This window comes from Enoplosus armatus, chromosome 15 (genome assembly GCF_043641665.1).
Source record: "Enoplosus armatus isolate fEnoArm2 chromosome 15, fEnoArm2.hap1, whole genome shotgun sequence".
Taxonomy (NCBI): Eukaryota; Metazoa; Chordata; class Actinopteri; order Centrarchiformes; family Enoplosidae; genus Enoplosus; species Enoplosus armatus.
Genome location: NC_092194.1, coordinates 16,338,037 through 16,357,332, shown reverse-complemented (window position 1 = coordinate 16,357,332; position 19,296 = coordinate 16,338,037). Strand labels below are relative to the sequence as shown.

The window sequence follows — 19,296 nt, the reverse complement described above, 5'->3', positions numbered from 1 at the left end:
AAAATTCACCCATGGGCGCGGCCTAAGGGTGCGCGCCCGGCAAGCAAGACCTACCCGGGAAGGATTTGATCTGCAGTGGTTGCCCAGAGCTATTTGAATTGGATTATCCCTGTACTTTCCTGGTAGGCATACGAGTTCATACTCTCCTCGGATTGTGAGACTTACGACTTTTCTGTGGGCGAATAATTTGGATGCAGACGGCGGCATTTGGTTTCACAGCCGAGAGACACAGGAAGACACAACAAGGCCACCAACCGGCAGGAGGCTGGGCAAGAGAAAAGGGAGACGCTCTGCTGAGAGTGAAACCACCTTCCTCATTACTAACTCAGAGTTGTTTGCTAAGTAGCTCCCCAGATGCTTTAGTAAGAGTGTGTTTAGGGCCAGGCAATGAACGGGGCTTCTAAATAAAAGACCAGTAACTGACACTCATGGCTATTTGTTTCCTCTTCACAGGGATGAGGTGAACAGCGGGGTCTTTGGATTTATTATCCTGTCACAACATAATCCCTGTTACACTTCAGTTACCCACCATTTTCTTGTGAACTGAGATTTAGCTCGTGTTTACTGCCAAAATAAAATGTGCCTCCTTTTACTTATGTGGTAAACTGTACAAAGCTTAACGTTAATCTACAAAAACAACATTAAACAGTGCTGCCTATTTGCCTGTTAATGTAGTGTCATAAAAAAAAACAATACGAAAGCTACCCGATCACCAAAAGAGCATTTTACAGCCAAGTGTAAAAAAAAAAAAGAAAAAAGAAAAATGTTCATGTGTGATTGGAGCCTCTCACACGCCCACAGTTGACCAGCACTGAGTGACCTATCAAGTAAGTTTCACACTGTGTGCCTGCAGAGTAAAACATAATGAAAAGCTCAGCCGGGAAACGAACATCTCTGTGAGCTCCTAATCGTCAGCATTATGGTGAAATAATTGGCATAATTATTATTGAACAGAAAGTTGCTAAGAATAGCGTTGCTAAGGAGAAAGGTAAGAGTCATTTCTATGTTTCTTTCTATTAGTTAGGCGTTCACATTAATAAGGCGCTAGGGGTTGAACCCAAGAAGCAACCAAAATCAGTTGAGTGCTAAAGCCACTATTGACCGATTGTGTTGAAGTGACTGGGAAAACCCTCAACATAGTGTCACATTCTCAATGGCTAATTACACTTCTTTTCAATGTGTGTCTTGATGGTAAATATTGTTTGAATTATTGTTCTGTTAAGAAGATTCAGAGGATGTATAGTATAAAGACTCGGGTACTACAGGGGACTACTTTTTGTGTTTACTTTCAGTCAAACTTTTGAAATGATTCATGCAAAAACCATGTTTATTTGGAAAGCTGTAGGAGTTCTCTACAATATAACTTTAACAAACTTTAATATAATGTAATCCCATTGTGTTTTTATATGGCATATCTGTGGTGTGTTGGTAGCTGAAAAAGCTGGGTTACAGCTTTAAAATGCCTCTCACATCTCATGCAGGAATAACAAATAATTTCAGGAGATCTTATCAATATATTTGGGAACACGTTTGCCTAATCAGTGTTGCCGGCCATGTTGCTTGGCCATGATGCTCAGCTGCTCCACCCATGCTCGGCCCTGTTGTCCTGTTTTCCTGAATACCTGATAAGATGGTGCTAATGGGCCAATCTAAGCTCCTGGCTTCAAGATGTCCCCTTAGCGAGCTACATGTGACATCACAGGCACTACACCCATGTTTTTTTCTACAGTCCTGACGGCCCTCTGGCTCTGCTAGGACAGAAAATCACACATGCGTTCACTTTCTCTTTCTGGCTCTTTCCCTCGTGCACCATTTTATTTTCACATCATCTAACACCTTTCCGACACAGCATTATTCACACCTCCGCCCACAGCTGACTAAACCGACAGACAATTACACAACTACAGTTAGTATGTTCTGCTGGCAGTTTTGTAAATAAATCTGTTACACTGATTTCCTTGTGGCAAATTGGAGGCTTGTCCGGGATTTGAACCCAGCACCTCTCGCACAACATGCAAAACTCACACCTCTATGCATTATTGTTTAGTTCAGGAAATAAAAAAAAAGGGTCAGCAGTTTTATTTTGCCTATGCGGAGCTGTTGACGTGTGGATGTAAGGTTAAAGTGTCTGCTGTAAGATCAGAGAGCATCCTAAATGATCCTCTAAAACACAATCATTGACTGACTTACCATCAGCTCCAGGCCGAGTTATCACATCATGTCATGGTCTTGAGCATTCTCAGTTTTTCTCTTTCCAACACTCACTCTTGATGTAACACATGGACACACACACACTCACACGTCCTTGATCACAAACTCAAAAGCACACACACACACACACACACACACTTGATCTCACACACGCTTGATCACTCACAAGCATGCATAGTCAATTACACACACACACACACACACACACACACACGCTCAGCTGCACACATGCGGATACAGTCCCACGCATGTATTAACCACATGCTCACACAAACACACACTTCCTGACCCGTGTCTAATCTACTCCCCACAGACTTCCCACCTTGCTGATCAATAATTCATCAATCTAATCTTCAATAATGTTCTTAATCAAACTTTCATGTGACAGGACGACTGTGTTAGGGTGATTTTAATAGAGGAAAATTAAAGAAGTCGTCGCGAGCCGCAGCGTGCGCATAATGCAACATGCATGAGGAGGTGACCTATAGGAGGTGAAGGGCACGCAGATATAACAGGATGAGCCAAAGGTTGTTTTTTCGGCACGGAGCGGTTAGCGATATGAGAGGAGACAGCGGAGAGAGAGAGACTAACTATACTGTGACTCCTCTCTGCTAATGGCTTTAATGAGGTCTCTGGAGTCGCGGCTCCTTAAGACGCAGGAGTGAAGAGGAGATCCACAATGGGAGCAAATGGAGAGAATGAAGACATGAAATGAAGTAGATATAGAGAGTGATTAATGGCAAATAGCTTAATAGAGGTGAAAAGAGTGGCAGGGGAGTGATAATAGAGGAAGTAGTGCACATACATGAGCTCACACAAGCCCAACCACACACGCAGAGTCGCACAAACACACACACACACACACACACACACACACACACACAGGGTCATTCATCAACATTATTCACCGATTTGGGAGCCGCGAGGAAGCCGCAGTTTACAGCAGTCAACATCGCAGCCACTGTAGACGCTGTGCTTGTTTTGTTTAGGGTTGACCCATTTTAGATAAACAAAACATCAATAACGCTTTCCTCAGCAAACACGCAGCCGCGCACGCACACACACACACACACACACACACACGTGCAGGCCAAAGCACGCGCCCGCTCGTCTCCCAACTCCGTGCGAGAGGGAAGTCAGCGAGGGTGTTTGAAGTGTGTTTGATCAAACAGAGAGTATGCAGCACCACTAGCGGATGCCACAGCCTATACTCCTCACTGCACCCACAGACAGCAATACACGCCTCCTGTCAATTTTTCTCTCTTTCTCTCCGTCTCTCACGCTCCTCTCTTCATCCTCATCTCACTTCTTTTTTTCTCTTTTTCCTCCATTTCTTCCTTCTCTTCTGTGTCCCATCAAACCCCCCCCCCTTCTTTTAATTTGGGATTGGTTTAAAACATTTTTCTGCTCATTGCCTTAACAAATCACATCGTAATTGCTTCAGACACTAATCTCATTAAGATACATGGCTGGCAGCTTCTTTTTTTTAAACTTTATTTCATTTGGACTAGTTCTTTTCTCCTCCTATTTCATAACACATCCTTATCTCATAAAAACGAGCAAGCTCCTCAGAGCCATATTCCTTGTTAGGCAAATATAATTCACCACCTTGCATAAACTATAAATATATCCGTTACTATCTCTTCCTTCCTTTCCTCCTGTCTCCGGCTTCACCTCAGGCTTTGGATGATTGGTGCCACAGCAAGCTTCATGTCACCCACTTGTGACCACGCATTCCACAGTGGGAAAAAAGAAACGCAGACAGTCGTGGTTTCTGCAGAAGCTCTGTTTATTCAGAGGCTGATACCTCCCATAAGGAAGCACGTTCTTCTACTGCAACAGCGATGAAGGACGTCAACACAAAGCCTGGTGAAGAACAGAGCCCTCCTGCAGCCCCTTCAGTAATCAGGGATGAGAGGAGGTGGGAGAGGAGGGAGCAGAAAAAGGGGGAAGCCGAGAGAAGAGGAGCCCAGCAGTTGCTTCAGAACTACACAAGAGGCGAGGAAAATTTGCCAGCCTTTGATTAGGCTCTTCAAAACGGTGTAAGGATCTTTTTTTCTTACTGAAGCCAACACACTTACACACTCCTGAGCCACACCTAAACACCCACAAAGAATGGGCAAAGAAATACAAAGCCACACACACACACACACACACACACAGTTGGCAGGCAGTCGCACACACGTAAAATATAAAAAATGGTGGACACAAAAGGAGAAATGAACAATCTCTCCCTCATTTGTGACATAACACCTCTCTGCAGCTGTGTGAGTGAGTTAGAGGTGACGCCTCAAAGAATGGAGCAATCTCATCAGCGGAGAATCTCCTCATTTTCTATTTCCATCTGAAGAAAAAAGAAAAAAACTAATAATGTTCTCACATCTCCTCTCTATTTCTTCATTTTCCGTAGAGGCAACACAGGGGGGGAGAAGAAGAATCTTAATGGAGTGCTCTGATTCTCTTCTCACAAACCTCCTCGAGAGAAAGAGAGAGAGAGAGAGAGAGGGAGAGGGAGAGGGAGAGGGAGAGAGAGAGGGAGGGGGGAGAGAGAGAGAGAGAGAGAGAGAGAGAGAGAGGGAGAGAGAGAGAGAGAGAGAGACAGAGAGATGAGAGAGAGAGAGAGAGGGAGGGGGAGAGAGAGAGGAGAGGGAGAGAGAGAGAGAGGGGGGGAGACAGAGAGAGAGGGAGGGAGAGTGGAGAGGAGAGAGTAGAGAGGGGGAGAGAGAGAGAGAGAGAGAAGAGGAGAGAGGGAGAGAGAGAGAGAGAGGGGGGGGAGACAGAGAGATGAGAGGGAGAGGGAGAGGGAGAGAGAGAGAGAGGGGAGAGAGAGAGATGAGAGAGAGAGAGAGATAGAGAGAGAGAGAGAGAGAGAGAGAGTAGATGAGGAGAGGGATGAGAGAGAGAGGAGAGAGAGAGAAGAGAGAGAGTGAGAGAGAGAGAGAGAGAGAGGGGAGGGTGAGAGAGAGAGGAGAGGAGAGAGAGAGAGGGGGGGGGGGGACAGAGAGAGAGGGGGGGGGTTATGGAGGAGTTAGGGGGGAGTTCTTTTTGGGCTACAGGAGGAGAGAGATCAGCAAAGAGGAGGTGACTCATCACGGTCCTTTCATCATTGAGAGTATCTTCAAACCCATTACTAATCACACTGTCTTTGACACCATCATCATCATATTCATCATATTCATCATCGCACCAGTACAATCACTGTCATCAACAATATCCTCTCTATTAGCGTCGCTGTCATCATGCTTGTTATTGTCAACAATATGGCCATCATCATCATCATCATCATCATCATCCCCTGAAAATCCCCATCAGGATTTTGGATCCTTTCCCACCAACATTATCTTCATCGTGGTCATCGTTGACGCTATCATTTTCACACCAGTGCAATCGCTATGATCACCACTATCATCATCATCATTGTTTATGATAGTTACATTCAGGATTTTATTTGATCATTTTCCACTTAATCACCCTACTCATCCTCACCATTGGCATCATCATCATCATTATCGTCATTATGTTCATCATGCCAGTAAACTGTTATCATCAATTTCATCTCAATTAGTATCTATGTCATCATTAGTAGTGTTACTATCAACATCAGCATTGTTATCTTCATCATAATAATCACTTTCACCACTATCCTCATCATCGTCCTTGTCTTCGTCATACCAGTGCAATTGTTGTGATCATCAAAATAAATCTCTTAGAGCATCAAAGTCATCATCATTTTTATGTCATAATCATCACTTTTATTATTTCTATTTCTTTTTACTTCTATTCTCAACATTGCCACCACCATCATCAACATTATCATCTTCATCATAGCACGATTATCACTTTAATCATTTTTCGACTATCCTCCTCATCACCACTACCACCATCAACCTGATCCTAATCATCAAAATCTTCATCATACCAGAGAAGTCACTTTGACATCATCTTTGTTAAAATGAAAGACATCTTCATTATTGTTAGTGCAAACAAACCCTCAGTAATCTTCATCATCATTATCTTCATCATACGGGTGTTGTTATTGTTATGATCATCAGTGTATCACTATTAGCATCAAGGTCATCTTCATTAGTATTGTAATATCAACAACATAATTGCCAACATCATCAACATTATCATCATCATCATCATACAATATCACCTTCATCATTTTCACCTGTCTTCATCATGATCATCATCTTCATCACCATCAGTGTAATCACTATGATCACCTCTATAATCTCTATTAGCATCAATGTCATCATCGTTATTGGTGCTATCAACACAACCACCACCACCACCATCATCATCGCCATCATCATCATCATCACCATTACCATTGCTATCATCATCATCCTCAGTATATTTATCACACTAGTGCAATCATATCATTTATCATGAGTCATCATGAGTTTATGCTTTAAAACAAAAAGATATTGCTGTCGCATCAACTTTTGCAAATATATTACTGTATTGCTGACTTGTGATGTTTATACATTTTTAATGTAAAATGAAAGAAAATATATATCTAATACATAAAACATTTTATATATAATTCTATTAAAATGTAATATTTTATTTTTAAGATGTTACATGTATTGTTTTTGTTATATTTATTGACTTTATTGGTGAGACAAAGACACATTTCCTGCCCTAGCTGGAGAAAAACACGTTTCATCCTCCTGATCATGCCACCACCATCATCATCATCATAATTACAATTAATATAATCAACATCACATGAAAACATTGACATGGCCGCCATAGTCCCGACCATCATCACTGACACCAGCCTCATTTTCCTCATCAAAATTGTAATCACTATTGTTATGTTCCCCCGCTGTTTTCATTATCCTTATCATCATCATCTTCATAAACATCATTAGCATCATCGCTATGCTCAGCACTGATTTTATTTGTATGAATAAATACCTAAAATATCACATTTTTGTCAGTGAGGATGCTGAGGGTTTTTTCGAGCTAGACCAGCGTATTCAAGAGAGGTTTATCAGCCGGGTGGAGAGACTACTAGCTAGGTTTGGAAACTTAAATTCTAAAAGCAGAAAAAAAACAGCATTAATAAACCTGAAATAACGAAGTAAAAAACTCAGGTGGAGAAAGTTTGAGATCCTCCCCTCAGCATAGTGCTTTAAAAATGCAGATGGCCAAAAACAACCTTTGTGTTCTTCTTTTGTCCCCGCGGCTGTCAGCATCCTCGACAACAGCGGATGAACTATTACAGCTGTATTGTATCGAATGGATCTGTACCTGTCCTGAATCTGTAATGTGTCAGGTGTTCAATTCACGTGTTTACTGTCTCTGAGCGGAGATCGAAGACATGTTTCCAGCCTTGATTGTGGACGATGATGACAGATTCGAGCGTCATCGTTATCATTAACACCTCTGCTGTCACCCTCATCCATATGCCATCAGTATCACCTCCGTCATATCAGAATGATCAATAGCATCACCACGGTTATCATCACCTCCTCCTACAGGCACATCAGATTAGAGGCCAGATTTCTAATATGAATCCCTCGGAGTCTTGCTTAGAATTAGCTCAGGATTAGACCTGAGGAGGGGATTATTCTGCAGGTCAGAGGGAATATTGCAGTTTAGAAAAAAAATTACACACACACTGAACCAAAGGTGGCATACGAATGGACACCTCAGAGAGCCGTATAGGAAGGCGGAGGAGGGCTGAGTTAGTTAGCAGCCAACAAAATCACAAGAATGCAGCAACATCTGTTGGTTCTGCCTTATTATGTCCCATTAGCATAGTGTAAAATGAGGGGTTTGTTTACAGTGCCCCGGTTCTGGATGAAACCAAGGTAGCGGGGCGTCCATAGCTGGCTGGGAATTAGACGATTTCTCCCAGCCTTGTCTGATGGATTACAATGCAAATGATTCACTCACTCCTTCTTTTGTTTGACTTTCCACTCTCACTGTTTGAAAATCTACCGGGGATTTTTATTTTTTGGATGAAGATGAAAAACTGGGTTTTTGTTACTGTTCCAACACATGCACGTAGTATGTGCGCACACACACACACACTCATACAGATGCAAGCCAAGAGTCTCGTGATGTTATTGTGAAGTCTGACAAGGAGAAAATAACCCTGTTGTCCATAAATATACGCTCCAAACATTTTTAGGGTGAACTTGGTTGCCAAATTGTTTTGTAAAAAAAACAAAACAGCCAAGCAATTACCAGCGTAAAAGTTACCGGGTCAATTCTTCATTAAGTTTAGTCTCACCTGCAACGATACCAAGTGGAAAACAGGGAGGGGAAGCATCCGCATGAGCAACACATCTACCCTTCACCTCATCCCTCCATCTTCACTTCCTGTATTTTAAATGCCAACTTTCTCATTCTAAAAGCTGTGCGCGCCGGAGGGCATCTTTAACATTGGGCGAGACTCCATGCTAAAGGCCAGTGTTTCCCCTGTAATACCAGCCCCTCGACATTCACCCGCTGGGACCATCCAACCATGTGTTTATAGATGCTTTCTCTCCGACTACGCTGCTGTATGTCTGCCTTCATCCAGAGGTAATCCTCCACTTTTCCCAACACTTTTCCTCTCTTTTTTCCACCAAATGTCTCTTCCTGCATCTCCCTTCCTTGCTTTGGTTCTCTTTCCCCCCGCCACAAACTCTAATCATGTTTCTTCTTTGTTAAAAAAAAGTGGCCTTGACTCGTTATACACTCAACTTTTTGTCCTTTTTCATATTCATGCTCTGAGTGTCCCTAATACTTCAAGTAGATCTCTCTATCTGCGTTTCACATTTTTTGTCTTTTTTTTTCGTCTCTCAGGGCCAGTCCGAGGCGTAGCCAGACAGCAGTGTATGTGTTATTATCAGTCTCCAGCTGGTCTATATGAAGACTGAGCAGCCGGGGTCCCATCAGAGCATCAGGCAGACAGAACTGAAAGAGTCCTATTCTTTTGCTCAGCTAACACAATCTGCACAACCAGCCGGGACCTGAGAAAAAGTATTAGAGGGGAGCAGAAACAAGGATGGAGCAGGAATGACAATGCCTATTGTTCGCTATGTATTGAGTGCAGTCTGGCATCTTTCATATTCTGGGCTGGTATCTCTCTATTTTGTCCTCTCTTATTCATGCTTTCATTCTTTCATCCTGTCTGTTGGCCTCTCTGTCTCTTCTTAACACCCCCGGCTCATTGACTTTCTCCATCTCCTGGCTCGAACAGTTTCTCTCTCTCCCTTCATTAAAACAACAACTCCTGGGATCTCCCCAGGTTGTTTCGGAGCACTTACATCATCATCACCATCACTGCCATAGTCATTACCATCAACAAACCTCATTAGTGGAAGGTAGCAACAGAAGCAGCAACACTGCAGCGTAATTCTTTCAACCCGCTCCTTCGCATGAACAATCAAACGTGTGGGGGGGAGTTAAGTAAACATTTCATATCGCATTACAGATTCGGTGCCATGCTGCTGACATACTAAACACATCATTACACTCCTATGGGCAGATCAACTGATGATGATATTTTGCAGCATGCACAGACACTCTCAGAGCAGGATTGAAAATCTGAATAAAAGGGCACCTATCTGAAAAATGCATGGGAGAGGTCTGGTTTCATTTGCTCTGCGGGGAGATTTTTTTTTTGTTGGTAAACCTACTTTGAAAAAAGAAATCGTTTCTAAGACAAGGATTATGATTCTAAGCCACTACCTTAATAACAGAAAGAATGAAATCCTTAATCCTAAAGTGAAGGGAACATATCGCTGCCACAGAGAAGTAAAATCATGGGGCTGGAGATGTTTCTCAATCTGACATTGATTTTCACTGCTAATTGTAACGTGCACTGACAGTAGACTGTGTGACACTTGACTGGCAGCGCAAATTAGCGCAGGGGCCTGGGTTGCCATCGGCTTGTCACGAAGAGGTGAAGATCAAGTGTCATGCATGGCAAAAAATACAGGAAAAGTCAAGGTATTGTTACCGAAAAGTTACAGAATTTGCAGCTGACAAGCCGAATCATTTTACAATACATGTAATGTGCAATTAGATTTCGTTTTTTTTTTATATCTATGTGCTTTTCCCGCACTTTGTCAGCAACATGGTCATTAGAAATTCAACATTTAAGCAACAGACCTTTGTCTGACTTTTTTTCATGCCTAACAAAAAGTCCATGACGGAAAACACTGTATGTCTAACAAATTTAGTGCCGACAGTGTGCTTTCTTTTGCATGATTTCATTTTCCTACATACGTGTTTTACCATGTGTGCATTAGACAACAGTTGCTTTGGAATTTATGCGCTTTGAAAATAGAAATTTAATTTCTAAAATAGACCAATGAAGATAACCTGAATATATGTGACAAAGTTTGTAAGTCTGAATGTTTATGACGGGTTATTTCCTCATAGAGACTTCTAACCTTCCTGTGGGCGTCAGCTGATTGACAGTGAGCACAAGAACAACTAACGCAGCAGGGAAATGAAAAAGCTCAACTCAGGCAAAGGAGATAAAACTTACAGAAACTGCATGTTTACTGTGATTTCATTAGCAAACATTTGGTTTAGTTTATTTTAGGGTGGTTGACAATAAAAGACAAGATTGAAATATCAGCTTGTTAACACGACGCAATAATAATAATAACACAATACAGTCTAGGCCTGCAACTAATCAATCAATTAATCGTTTGGTCTGTAAAATGATAAAAATAGGACTATAAAAGGCCCATCAATCTTACTTCGAACTCAAGTTGACATCTCCAAACACAGCAAATATTTTAGGCTCGTCACAGCACGTTGTCAAAGCACAGGTGTAATTAATCCCATTAACGGTGCTGAGCTCAGTGAGCCCACCTCAGGAACACCTGCATGGAATGCAGCCATCATTAATGTAATCAGCTACACCTGCGTTTGAAAAACCAATACGTGTACAGATATTCAATTTATAATTATATGAAACGGTGAAAAGCAGAACACAGAACTGATGAATGTTTGGCATTTTTGCTTGATAAATGACATTTAGTAAATTATCTAAATTGTTGTTTCATTTGCTCGGCCTTTCCTATAACACTTGGTCTTATTTGGTGGGACAGTTTGGTGGCACAGAAGTCTGTTTCGACAAATCAAATCAAAGTGTTTTCACAAAAATCGTCATTGTTGGTTTTGCCGACTTTGCGGAATGTGCCAGTGTCAAAACGTTTTGTGTGTGCGGTTTCTTCAATCTAACACTTAGGACGTAGCAAATGTTTCATCATACGTGCCGGTGTTTCCTCGTTTACTCCTCTGCATAAATGTGATGTGTCTTCAGTTCTTCTTCTTAAGATCACTACGCTGTGCGTTTCCTCTCTCTTGGCTGAAATAATTAAATAAAACAGAAACAAAATAACATCTCTGCGGTCAAGAATCACAGAAGTAACAAACAACCGCGTTTTGACTTTCATCCTGTAACTAAAGGAGTTGGCAGTGCATTTAATATCGGCAGACAAACTGTTCCGCTCCAACGGCCCTGAATATTTAGATGACCTCCTCCTGCCAATCATTGTATTGAATCTGCTGATGACTAAAATCAGCTACACTAGATCTTGTTATGTAACTGTCTCTCCTGCTGAGCTGGGAGGAATCATTTGCGATGTAGGAGCCCTGACTTTAATTACTCAAAGTATCCGTTTGAGCTCGCTGTGAGAGGCTGTGGACTCCGCAGATAACTCTTGAGACTGGTTTCTCCCCACATGAAGCACAGCAGTACTGACATTTTAAACAAACACATACACTGTCCAATCATGTAGGTCATAGCAACAACACGTAACCTGATGTACTGCAGCTTTAAGTGTGTATGTACAGAAAGAGGTTGCCCGAGGCAGGGTGTACAGTGGAGGGTCCTGTACAAGGAAAAAAAAAACAACCTGCTAACCACATCCCGACGGGACGAGAGAGGGAGGGAGGGGCGGGAGAGAAGTCGTGATACAAGAGAGAGGAGATAAGAGAGAGTGGAAGATGAGAGCTTGATAGGGAGACACAAAGACAGAGAGGAAGAAAGGAGGGAGAGAAAGAGAGGTGGAGTGGGTGGTGGTGGTGCTAGAAGATGGATTTAACCCAGGGGCAGGTTTGAGTCTGACAAACTGTCAGTAACTGAGCGGGGGTGACTACAAGTCTACATGTAAATTGGATGCAAATCTGTGTGTGTGTGTGTGTGTGTGTGTGTGTGTGTGCGGTAGGGCTGAGGAAGTGCTGGTGACAACACATATCACTGAGCGCCACAGGGGACACGATGGAGAGACAGTGTGTGTGTGGCTTTATGTGCAAGGACTCGTGGTGTGTGTATGGACAGCGTGTTTGTTACGTGTGTGTGTGCATGTACGTGCATATGAAACTTTCTGTGTGCAGTATATGTGTGTGTGTGTGCTCCATGCATAAGACTTCCTCAAAGCCTGTGTGTGTGTGTCTCTCTCCAAGGAGACAGATTCTGTCCCATAGAATGAGTGTGTCGTCAACCATCAGCACTTCTCACTGACATGGAGTTCCTCAAAGACACAGAGATGAAGAGCGAGGAGAGAGGAGGAACAAAGAAGCAAAGGAAAAGAAAGTCTTTTGAAGGATAAACCATGGGATTAGATAAGGTGCTCCTTCTGGACCATTGAGCCAGTGAATGTGTGTGTGTGTGTGTGTGTGTGTGGAAGAGGAGAGCCCATTGCTCTGAGCACATTAGCTGGTCGGGGTGAACAAAGCCCTCACCTGCAAGCTTTATAATATGGGCCTGAGAGCCAGAAGGGGGCTTAGTGTGTGTGTGTGTGTGTGTGTGTGTGTGCACATGCATGTGTGGGTGCCAGCCAGTAAGAGTAAAAAGGATGCGTTTTTACTCAACAGAGAGCAAGTCTGGGTATATGTGCATGTGACCCATATCTAGCTTCCACTGACTGTGTGTGTGTGTGTGTGTGTGTGTGTGTGTGTGTGTGTGTGTGTGAGTGAATGAAGTAAATAGAAAAATGGAGGCTGCCTAACCTTGTATTCAATGGGCAGCCATTCTGGATTTATGTGATTGTGTGTGTGAGTTTGTGACCTAAATCTAGCTACCACTGGTGTGTATGTCCACACATGTGTGTGTTCCTCCTATGTTCCTTCCTGCATGTAGCATAAATCCCTTTATGTGGGTCTGGGAGATTTCCAGGTCCCATTCTGGTGTTGCAGCATTGTAGTGATAATGTGTGTTACGGTACTTTGTTACTGCGTGGCACCACGTATCTCATCACAACAGGAGGACGGACAACACTCTGAGCGTGTGAGAGTGCTGCTCCCCGCCGTGACCAAAAGTGGCCGGAGCTGTTTGAATTGGATTATCTCATACATTTTCTATTACCCAGCAAGACCTTGAGAAAGATAGGCCTGCTGAGAGCCAGAGTCCTTGATATAAAGGGTTTGGCCAATTTGTAATATGCCTCCTCTATGAAGTAGGAACATTTGTTTAAATCGTTTTATTTATCTTGACTTATCCAGGTTAGTCTCGTTGAGATCAAGGCACTCCTAAACAGACATGGCTAACAGCACGATTAATTAGCAGGTAAAAAACATGTCGGTGTGGATGGTGATTAATCCCAGAAAAGCACACGAGAGAAAAGTAGAACGAGCAAGAATGTGGTAGACAGAGAGGAAGTGGACAAACATTCATTGAAGCAACTTAAAAAAAGTCACCTGTAGTGGGAAATATGGAGCAAGCGTGTCCATATCCACAGGAAAATGCCAATTCTTAATTAAAGGGTCAGTTCAACCGAATATACATAAAACATTTGTCGTCTCGCCATGCAGATAGTTTGCCAAGATTTTAAGATATCTGTTTCTGGAAGTGATGTGACGGGGTTATAGAATATTATTTGTGGTGCTCAAAAGATTGAAAAATGTTCTTTGTCATCTAATTGGGGACACCCATAGATTTTTCAGAGTAACCGGGGCATCCAAAGCATGTCGCTGTGGAAACTTTCCAGCACATACAACAACTATCTGCATGGCTGAGATACATCTAGAGCCATGTAAAAACTTTTGTTTTTTTATGTACTGGAGACGAGGCGCATGTGTGACACCTGGCAAAAAGCATGACACAGGTAACATGCCTACTGTAAAGTCATTTTGGCTGCTCATTATTATCACAGCTAATTTGTTAGCAAACATTAGCCCGTTTACACATCCAGCAGATACGTAGCAACCTTTAGCCTTCATTTGGAATCATGTTTCTGGCCACCTGGCAAATGTTAGTCCAATATTCACTCTCCTGTTCTCAGTCTGAACCACTCCCGAGGGAAATATCTGGCTCTTTAGCTGCTAAATGCTGCAATATGTTCACCAGCTAGTCGCTAACCTTGGTGCCGAGCATGTAGAGTACAGTCTGATTGTAGAGCTTTTTCTTTTTTGCTGAAAACTACACTGATGAGAGCGGTGAGAGTGAGCCACAGCGGTAAAGATCATAAATCCAAAACAATACGTTGAAAGTTAAAACGCTCCACAGAGTTTAAGAGAACAGGTGTAAAACTGGTAATCGTTAAGTTAAAAGACATCTAAATCCTCCATGTAACCCCGGTGGATCATACTCTGAGGTGCTCCGTGTTTTAGCTGCGTTAAGAGAAAGTCTTAATGGAAGTAGGAACACAGTGTTGCTGATGCAGCCGGCGTTGTTTTAGGCACCATTTCATTAAAGTTGACTTCACTTCATGCAGTTTTCGACATCCCCATCTTTGGAAGCACAGAAAGTTTATGCTGGCAGTAAAATACAGAGAGTGATTATCATTTCTACAAACACTAAGTCAGTACTCGTGACCTTGTAGAAAACGTCCTTCTCAAACTTCTGATGAACACAAGGAGAGACAACACATCCTGATAGCTCAATACAAGCTGTGTGCTTGATGTTGTGTGATCAATTAAGACACACAGCTGTTCGTTTTCCCAGCTGTTTGTGTCATTTCGCTGCCTCAGACAATGGCTGCTGTTTGGATGTGATGCATTATACTTGCATAGTCTGTGAGCGCCTCATCGGTGCCCAAATCACCATCCAGTGTATTAACAGGTGACCTTTTAGAAATATTTGAGCAGGAATTGAACTTCACCTGTGAGATATTCACCTACATCAAATATGTCATGGAAGACGGCATACAATAAAACTGTACTGAGAAATGTAAGCTCTATTTTGTGTGACATTTCTTCTCCAGGATACTAACCAAACACCTCTCGGCATGTCATAGTTCATGCTATAGCGTTAGAGTGAGGTCTGCGTGCAATATATGGTGTTAGGGTCACTCCTACCTTGAAAATCAAGCTAGATGAAGACGGATATCTTTTCAGCAGCAGCATTTACTCCTCTCCACACTTCCATCACAACACTTCCTGATTTCTCTCGGACATGTGATCGAATAATCCAATCAGGGGTTTGGGGGGCAACAGGTGAGGAAAACCAACACAAATAGCTAGTAAAATATCCACACTTATATATATTTGTTCATTTTGTAAAAATTGTAATCACACTTTATTATGTGATCTCAGCTTCATTCATCAATCAGGTTTATTACGATTTGATTTGTATTTTTGTATCTTCGGCCATTTTGTTTAGGTAAATCTAACTTAAATCAGTTGTTCCCTAACTTTTCGGCCTTTACATAAAGTAGTGTATAGTTTGGGGCCCCTTGTCACGTTTCAGAAGTCTCTAAATTGTTTGCGGCTCCACCAAAGAGTGATTTCCCTGCTAAAGAAATCTCAAATAGTTTCATTTAAATAACTGTTTCAGGACCAAAGAGGTCAAGTTATCCATTATTTCACAAAAAACACAAAGATAACAAAGATTAGAGTCCAAAAAATAAATACAAAGTTGTGCTGCATATCTATAATATATTTTTTCCTACCTCATTAATCATCTCACGACTGCTCAGATTTATCTTGTGACCCTTTGGAGGGGCCTGATCCCTAGTTTGGAAACCACTGGACTACACCTAACTGTATATAAAGTAGTTCAATGTAGCTCCACCTCGCCCAGCTACAGCAGTAAAATGCTGCTTACACATTGATGTATCAGTATTAAGAATCTAATAATGTCATATATAATGACGTATGAGGCACAGAGGCAATTTTTCTCAGTACTTTTACTTTTGATACTTTCAGTAAATTGTGCTGATTGTACTTCTGTGCTTTTACTTTGGTGAGATTTTGAATACTTGACTCTTGCTTGTGATGGAGTCATTATATATTGCTGTATTTCTACTGGATGTTACTTCCTCCACAACACAGTTTGGGGAATAACTCACTATCATCATCATCCCAGTAAGTTTGCTAACATTGGAGTTTGTTTACCAGTATGATCGTCTGACTGCTCGTATTTCTGGCCCCGTTGGACTTCTTCTCAGCAATTTCACAGCATTCACTGATCACAGCAAGTGACTTGGTGAATACAATCTTACTATTATGACCCCAACTTTGTAAATAAAACCCAAGTTGCCACAAACCAGAACAGACCTGTAAATTTGGGATGATTTTGGTGTCTGTCCCCTCATCTCTTTTCGTTTTTTCAAAAAAAAAAAAAATTGCCGTAATCCTCAAAGTTTAGAATAGAATTAGCTTTAGATTGAAGTTGAGGAATGAATGTTGTCAGTGGAAGGTCCTCACAAGTGCAGCGGGACGGAGTTGTGTGTGTGCAGAAAAAGGCGCAGCATGAGCAATGACAGTGCCAGGGTCTAACAGGGGGAACCAACCTCGCCAGGGCTCCAGAGCCTAGATTCATTGCTTTAGTAGCAATGCATTTTTGATGTTCCCCCTTTCTGCTTCAACTTCTTCGTACGACCCTGACGGAATAACAGCGCCCCCAGCAACCATCCATATATATCCACATATATATATATATATATATATATATATATACCCTGTGACGTTTGCAATGTGTAGGTGTTTGTGTGTGTGTGTATGTGTGTGTGGTGAGAAAGAAGGAGCACAGAGAGTCGAAAAGAAAGACAGAAAGAGAGAGGGAGACAGCAAGAAAGGGAGAAAATGTTCCCCCTTGCCTGTTAAATATTTGAGAAGCCTTCTGTGGAAAAGTGATGCAGTCAGAGACAGGCCTGTTAGCTCAGTGTGTGTGTGTGTGTGTGTGTGTGTGTGTGTGTTTGGTTGATGCAGAGAGAGAGACAGGGCCGTTAGTTTGGACTAATTCAGCCGTAAGCCAGAGAGAGGGAGCACTTTCACTGTTTATTTATCTACCTGGGAGAGAGAGAGAGGGTAAAAAAAAGAGGGGGAGGAGGGAGAGAGGAAGAGGAAGGGGTGAGAGAGTGAGAGAGAGAGAGAGAGAGAGAGAGAGAGAGGCTGGCCAGGTTGTCACAAACCATTAGACAGACGGGCCCAGTGTGCTCTGCCCCATGTCAATGAGAGAGGCCCGGCTAAAGACAACCCAGTGTGTGTGTGTGTGTGTGTGTGTGTGTGTGTCTGCGTGTGCGTGTGTGTGTGTGTGTGTGTGTCTGCGTGTGCGTGTGTGTGAGAGTGTGAGTGTGCGTGCAGCCTTGTGCACATGTGTGTGTTCATGTCTTCCTTTGTGTTTGTTTATTTATGGATGTGGTTTTTGCACAAGTGCTTGCAATTGACAGAGAAATAATGTGCGCTTGTGTTTACAGGCGCAAGTGGCTGAAATTAGCCAAAACAAAGGTAAAGTCTGCATGTGTGTGTGTGTTAGAGAGACAGACACACAGAGTGAGATAGTGAAAGAGAGAGAGAGAGAGAGAGAGAGAGAGAGAGAGTAAATCTCTAGACACTGATGAGAAGAAGAGGCAGGATGCCCTCATTGTCTAAGACAAAAGCAGCTCCCTGTGCCACAGAACAAAATATCCAGCGTACGTGCGCGCACACACACACACACACACACACACACACACACACACACACTTCCACTTGTGCCTGTGTGTGTGTGTGTGTGTCTTACTTGCTCATTGTAGAATACATCAATATTGCAATATTCAGCCAAAACACTGCTGAAACAGGAAGAAGGGGGGTAACATAGGGAAAAAAAGGAGTGATGTGTTCAGACAGGATGTGGCAAAATAATGGAAGTGTGGAGATTTCAAGGCTCTGCCTGCATGCTGGACATGTTTTATCAGTATTTTGAGAGCCATACATGTCAGGCAGGTAATTTTTTACAACACACACACACACACACACACACACACACACACACACACACACTTTTAGGCCTAATTCCTACTAAAACTCACTTGGGGTTGGAGCTGTTCCAGTAGACAGCGTGTCTGTCAAATATGATCTTCTCCTCTGCCCACACGGACACCCAGGACAGGATGGTCAGCACCACCACCTCCATCACACACCTCTGCCCGAGCTGGCACAACATCATAGACATCCAGGCGGGGGATCTCTCTCTCACACTGGGATCAGGCTTTCACCGCTGCTGCTGCTGCTGCTGCTGCAGAAATCCTCTCTAGATCATTAATGTCCGTCTGCGCGTCTTTGGACAAATCGGGTCGGCGGTTCATGGATCGTTAACTAGCTTGATGCGAGTTCCAATAACCCCGAGGCTGTTTCAAGTCATACTGAATGGTTGAAATTCACTTTCAAACTTCATCAGCCGCGGACGGAACAGCGGGATAAACATGTTATTTAAACGCGCGTCGTCGGCGGGATGCTGCGAGTGCGTCTCCTCTGCAAGGTCCGAAACTTTTCTCCCATTACGCGCGGGGGGGTGGGTGGGGGGGTGGGCTGGGGATAGATTCGCCACCTGGATTAGATCCCCTCTTTCTCCAAAAATCACAATTAATTACACTCCAGAATTCATCCGAGGTTTGTAATTCTATGGGCGATGTCGTTGCTCATCAGCAGACGCAAGGCAACGTCAAGAGCGGCCGTCATGTTTGTTTACCCGGATTGATGTCGGGTGTTCAGCCTGGCGCGCGCTTTGTTCCGCTCCGCTCACACAGCCTCAGACTGCGTCCGCTTGACCTTTTTTCTCTTATTGCAGTTCAAAGAAATAAATCCCAGACAGACGAGCGCGCTGCTTTCCGTTATATTCAGTCCAAACTTATCACATAACAACTGCGAGACGGGAGCATCTTCCTCCTCCTCCTCCTCTCTCTCTCTCTCGCTCTC

The 19,296-nt window shown here is 42.9% G+C and overlaps 1 protein-coding gene across 1 annotated transcript in view; it reads right to left on the bottom strand.

The window, feature by feature from the left end:
- efna2a (ephrin-A2a) overlaps positions 1 to 18,553 on the bottom strand; it is a 69,306-nt gene extending 50,753 nt beyond the window's left edge. Inside the window, exon 1 of the mRNA XM_070920617.1 lies at positions 18,411 to 18,553. Within this exon, the coding sequence (XP_070776718.1) occupies positions 18,411 to 18,553 (143 nt within the window). The remainder of the gene's footprint in view (positions 1 to 18,410) is intronic.
- Positions 18,554 to 19,296: the final 743 nt, after the last annotated feature.